Source organism: Bicyclus anynana, unplaced genomic scaffold (assembly GCF_947172395.1).
Source record: "Bicyclus anynana unplaced genomic scaffold, ilBicAnyn1.1 scaffold_71, whole genome shotgun sequence".
NCBI lineage: Eukaryota > Metazoa > Arthropoda > Insecta > Lepidoptera > Nymphalidae > Bicyclus > Bicyclus anynana.
Window position 1 is genome coordinate 1 of NW_026441278.1, and position 6220 is coordinate 6220.

A 6220-nucleotide genomic window follows, 5' to 3' on the forward strand; every position below is an offset into this window, starting at 1 on the left:
GGGTAAATAGGGTCAATGTTAACTAATTTATACATAAAAAGCAAAGATCGTCTGGATATTTGCAAAATAAATGAGATTATAAAATTTCAAAAACTACTAAATTTTTTTTATCGTAATTAGATGAAAATTCATACAGTTTTAGCTTCCTTACATTAAATGTGACATTTTTTAATATATGAACTATAAAGATAAACGCACAAATAATAAAGATATTAGTAATTTTGTTTGAACGCGCATACAAATCTAACGATCATTACATTGCCTATGACGTCATTTTTTCGAGCCATTTTGTATGGGGCGTTTTTTAGGGATCCGCGGCAACGCCGCAAATCTGACTCTTTAAATCCCTGTAGCTCCGAAAGTAATGATCGCAGATACCCTGTTCCTTTTACAAAATTGCTTTACTATTAGTATACTCTTAATTTATATACAATTTAAAAAACTGTCATCATCCCTATTGCGATATTCTTTGAAAACTTTCAATTGTTGTTATCCATCCATCAAGAGAAGGAACTCTGACTTTATAGGTCTTCTTATTCTTTTGTGCCCTGCGACTATTTTTGTCGATAAATTGAATGTTTTTTAATATAGCCTTAGCTTCATTCCAGAAATCAAATTGGTTGGAGTTCGGTTTTACTGGTCCTCTTAATTTTCCTTTGACAGAGTCCCTTTGTGATCCGTCGACACTACCAAATAGTTGGTCTATTAACAATACTGCTTCGCTTGTAGTTTTCATGGTTGCACTGACAGTTTCGCCATCCACATATGTTTCTGAAATATTACCAAAATATGTTAAGAGATATGTGCATACAGAAAAGTCTTATTCACATACTGGATATTATTAAAACATCAATAGGTGAGCTACTAAGCAGCTGCCCTGCTTTTTCACCCGTATAGTTCCCATCCTTGTGGGAATATGGGGATATAATATAGCCCACGACACTCACAAATAACGTGTTTTCTATTGGTAACAAACAGACTAACTCACTAATTACCTCTTTATAATAATATTATTAGGATATGTATAATATTCTATATACAATATACATATATAAAATGTGAAATAAAAAGTGTTGCTTGTTGTTACTCCTCTGAAATGGCTTGACCAATTTTGATGAAGTTTTATATGTATATTCGGTATGTTTGAGAATCAGCGGACCACCCAAAAACTCTCTTTTAAATTTTTCATTAGAAATCCTACTTATATTATAAACGCGAAAGTTTGTATGGATGTTTGTTACTCTTAGTTACAAGAAGGTTAAGCAATCAACATGTATATATTTTTTTATGTATCAACATGTAACTTTTTACTGAGTAGTCCGATTTTGATAATTTTTTCAATTAGAAGGGTTGGATTTTCTTTTCCAAATTTACGTAGCACCTCATATACGCTATGTTTCGAATAAGGTCCCATATAAATTTGGAGAAGAAAATCCAACCATAAGGGTAGGAAAACAGGGGATGATTGATTGTATACATATTAATTGTAAAGTAAAACCGAACATAACTTCTCATAATGTTATCCAATTTTAATAATTATTTTCTTATTAGATAGGACTTCAAAATTAGTTCCAATTTGAACTCTAAGGTTGGGAAAATAGGGGTGATGTATTCATCACTAGCGGACGCCACACAGTGGGCAGCCACAGACACTTTCATTTTTTTCATTTTCTCAGTGTAAACATGGTGATCTGTTAACTTTTTATTCATTCTTGTGTGACCTAATTGGCAATCTGCATTGTAAACTGAGAGTATGTCACTCCAAGTGGCAATCCTCCCTTTAAAGATCATATCCTTGTTTAAAAAATTATTTCTTAGTCCTTTTAGTAAATGTGGTGGATCATACACCACATTTAATTCATGATTGAATATCTCAACAGTTCCATCTGAAAATTAAATATATTTAGTTAAACAATGAATATCAAGTTGTTTATATCTATCTATGTACATTTATAGATATACTAGTTGAGACCTGCATTTTAATCTGCAACAAAATTAGTTTAAGTTTTCACCCTGTTTATAACACTCATCGTCATCATCATCATATCAGCCGATGGACGTCCACTGCAGGTTTTATTTTGCAAATTTCTATTCCTTAGGTTACAATCACATTGCCAAATTTTCCAATACATATGCCAGTTGAGTGTTCATTGTCTTATGAGATTTATGAAAACTGATCAACAGACCAGAACCAGTTAGCAACAAATTAGGAAAAGCATACCATAATGTTGTTCATTCAAATTCTTTTTGCGTTCTGTTTCTCTCTTTAATATATTTATAGCTGTTCGAAATGTAGAACCTTGGTCACACACAACAGCCACGGGTATCAAGCTTGACTCACATACTCTTGTGACCACTTCTTTCAAAATCTGTACAACTGTAACAGCTGCAGTAGTACCCTCACAAAAATAAAATGAAATAGGTTGTCTCCACTTTGAGCAGACTCCTCTTAACATGAATACCAGAGCATGATCACAAAATTTAAATTCTCTGTTATTCCCAAAGTCCTTAAAGCCCCTTATTTCATCTTGTGACTCAACATATGTGAGATGAGGCGTGAGAGCTACTTCATCAAACAGGATTGAACACAATTTTTTCTTTGTGGTCCATTTTTGAGCTTTGTTTTTTAATATTTTAAAAATATTATCATTTATGCCCACATCAAATGTTATGTTTTCAGCAAGGCGGTTTAGAGTTCTTTTAGTAGGCAAGTTAAATATCTTTTGTAATAGCCTATATCCTTTAGGGCTTTCCTTCATTAGTGATAATGATAAAAGCTTTTCATTTGTGGTGTATCGCATTGCTTTCTTCTTTTTACCTGCCAGTTTCAACTGCATAAGAATAAAATCTTGTGCTTGATGAGTAATGTTGCAAAAATTTTTAACAAACAATTGGCTATTACTTAGTGATGTAGCAGTATCTAATCTTTCGGAAAATGGCTTTTGCTTCTTGTTTTCTTTGATAGACATTTCTTTCATTCTTTTTATAAAACACCTACACTATGTTGTTGTTGTCAGGTTCACTGTAAAAGAATAATAATATTATTTAGTTAATATATGCAATAGAAACAAGCAGACGCCCATGACTACACCTACGTGAGGAACCTCTGACCCTTCTAACTTTAAAAAACACTTTCTATGAAGTGCTTCTGTCTCCTGTTTCCCCTGGTATATTGTTGTTAGAGATCACTAGCTTTATCTGTTTCTATGGGTTTGTTTTATTTATTTATAATGCTTTATTGCACACAAAAACATATAAAAAATAAACTACAATGCAAATTCCATTATTATTAGTGGGTCTTCAAGAGGTTCTTTCCTTACACCTACTCCTGTGTCAATAGTTTTATCTCTGTGTTTAAAATAATACAGTAAAAATGTGTGCTATATAAATAATACTGTACCTCTTCCTTTAACAAGATATTTCCTTGGTGTTCCTTTACTTTTAATTTGCTGCCCACTGTGTTTCAAATCTGAAAATAGCAAAATGGTAAAAGTACATAACACACAAGAAATAATTTATTTATTGAGTTGGAGTACCATTGTGAGTGAAAGCTCTAAATCACCAAAGGTAGGATGATAAAACTACTTGTTTGAATAAGGGTCTATGATAAAAATGTTACTATCTTTTGTTTTAAACAGCTATATAATAAAATTTTGAAAACACTAAAGCTGTCTCCTCTAAGAATGAGAGGGGTTTGTATGCCCACCACGCTGGCCCAATGTGGATTGGCAGACTTCACACACTGGTCTGATCCAGGTGGTACTGGTCCGATTTGAAAAATAGTTTCAGTGATAGATAGCCCATTTATCGAGGAAGGCTATAGGCTATATTTTCAAAAAAAATTAGAGATTGGCGCGTTTACATGGCGTGCGCTGAAAAAACTATTGATGTACAAAAACAAAAATATAAACACAGCTCTATCTAGCCCCAAAGTAAGCATATACTATATAACCTGCATTATGGGTACTAAAATAGCTGATTTTATCTTAAAGTTATAATATACTAAGTACATAAATTCACCCAGACACTAAATATACCTATGCTCATCACAAAAATATTTCTCAGTTATGGAAATTAAACCTTGGACGCAGGAAGCAGGGTCACTACCCACTGTGCTGTGTGACCTTCTATCATGATATTTCTTGATAATGTAACTATCTATTTTTGAAACAAATATAATATTATATCCAGTAAAATATATATTACCTGTTGATACAGTTCCTAATATTGATACAGGCTGGTTGTCAAGAATTTCCAATGTTTCATGTGTTTGCATTTCTGATACAGTAGGACATTTACCTAAAACAAAGTTGAGAATGTAAAGAAGACAAAACCTATTTTAAGACATTCAGTATGTAATAATAAATTAGTAGCCTTATGAAGATCATCACATTGAAATGAAATGTACACACTTCAGTGCTAATAAAAAGTTCAAATAAATGCAAAATCCATATTAACAACATTCACTTGGTATTATCAAGCACCATTTATAATATTTTGTTAAGCATCATGCACATTCATAGATAATTTTTAATATACCGTCAGTTTTCACATTAGTTGATGTCCCTTCTGCTAGGTCGACAGACCCTTCGATTTGATAACTCAAAGCATAGTCATGATCTTTCATGGAGTCTTTAGCTGAAAGCAAGATAATATAAATCTCATATTGCTTTTAGGGCGCCACCGTTGCCCTGTGGCAACATTGATATAGGACCTCCGTATTTTTAAGTAAATAAAAATAATAAAAAGCAATCAATCTGTATTAAAACTACTTAAAAATATTCTCAAGTGTTAAATCAGTAAAGTGATGAAAAAAATTGTGTAAAACTGCTCTAAAAGACTTGATCATGTAAATAAATAGTGGCAATTTTAAAGTGTACATAGTTTTCAAATCAATAAGGAAATACCACAATAAATTTAAATAAGACGTTAAAACTTTTAAAGTGTATGCAAATAAACAGTGTTACATTTTAAAATTTGTGAGAAAGAAGTTTAATTAACAGAATTCACGTTCAATACAAACGTTAATTTTCAAAAATAGTGACTAATCGGTGACATTATCTAATCGTTTTCATTACGCGCAGCGACATCTACTGGCTGAGCTCAAATTTATATTACTGGATCGTTTATCAATAAGCTACGAGCAGCGCCATCTACAAGCTGGTTGTGAATTTATATTACTAGATCACAGGATCGGTACACAAACGGGTGATTATTTACGCATAGTCTATCAAGTCTCTCATAGCTCAGCCGGCAAGCAGCCGACCTTAATGAAGTGGTCTTGAGATCGAATCCGAGTGGAACACGGGATTTTTTTCTTTCTTAATAATTTATTTCCTGCTCACAAAAACTAAAATTATAACTTCGAGACAGACTTCACAGTGTTACGAGTACATGCAATATGAATATGTCAGATGCAAATACCTCGATTTCAGATCAACCTCGTCCCACCACGAGCGATTCGAGTGTTACAGAACACATTACATTAAGAAGGACGAACAAACACCAAAAAAACAGACATATATCAGACAGTGAGATTCCATCTAATGACTCGAATATTAATGATATAAGTTTATTAAGTTTGCCGGATGAATTAAACAATAGTTGTCATAGCACAATAGAGGAAATGCGTGTTGATATCGAAAATTTAAGAGCTCAGCTGTGTTCTGCTAACGCCGAAATTCAAAATCTTCATTATAAAAATAAAGACCTTAAAAACATTATAAAGAGTTATGAGGCTAGGCTGAATATATGCAAGTCCACGGCGATTGAAGATTTAAACTGTTCTACACCAATCAGCGCGACGAAACATTCATCACAAAGGAAAAAAACCTGTACTTCTCCCTCAACATCTTCGAACATGAACCGCAGGACACCAGATGAAGTGTTACTGATGTCCAAAGATAAGCAAGGTCATGAAATTTTCGGTATAAATAAATCGAAAAAATCAAGTGTCACATTAATTTCAAAAACATCAAGCAAATTTAATGAGAATCAGAATTACACCTTTTGTAAAAACTCTCAAGAAAACCAAGACAACAAAAGGAAAACGAACACTATTTATATTCTAGGGGATCAACAAATATCAGGACTATCCATAAAATTAATAAAAAAACGAATGGAATGCGCTTGGAATGATGTTTACTCAGTTGTATCTTTTATAAAACCAAATGCGCAGACAAATGAGGTTCTTAGATACTGTGAGGTTTTGCAAGGAAAT

At 32.7% G+C, this 6220-nt stretch overlaps 1 protein-coding gene across 3 annotated transcripts; it reads right to left on the minus strand.

Annotated features, from left to right (window-relative positions):
- Positions 1 to 973: 973 nt before the first annotated feature.
- On the minus strand, positions 974 to 5048 carry LOC128199825 (uncharacterized). Of its 3 annotated transcripts, XM_052890998.1 has the most exons (5): positions 4540 to 5048; positions 4207 to 4299; positions 3401 to 3469; positions 2222 to 3022; positions 974 to 1886 (listed from the first exon to the last, which is right to left on the minus strand). In XM_052890998.1, the coding sequence occupies exons 1-4, from the start codon at positions 4625 to 4627 to the stop codon at positions 3000 to 3002; spliced, it is 273 nt and encodes a 90-aa protein (XP_052746958.1). In that variant the 5' UTR covers positions 4628 to 5048; the 3' UTR covers positions 974 to 1886; positions 2222 to 2999. The 3 variants fall into 3 exon arrangements, with proteins under 3 accessions (XP_052746958.1, XP_052746956.1, XP_052746957.1); XM_052890996.1 differs by lacking the exon at positions 4540 to 5048; XM_052890997.1 differs by lacking the exons at positions 4207 to 4299; positions 4540 to 5048 and having other exon boundaries at positions 3401 to 3708.
- Positions 5049 to 6220: the final 1172 nt, after the last annotated feature.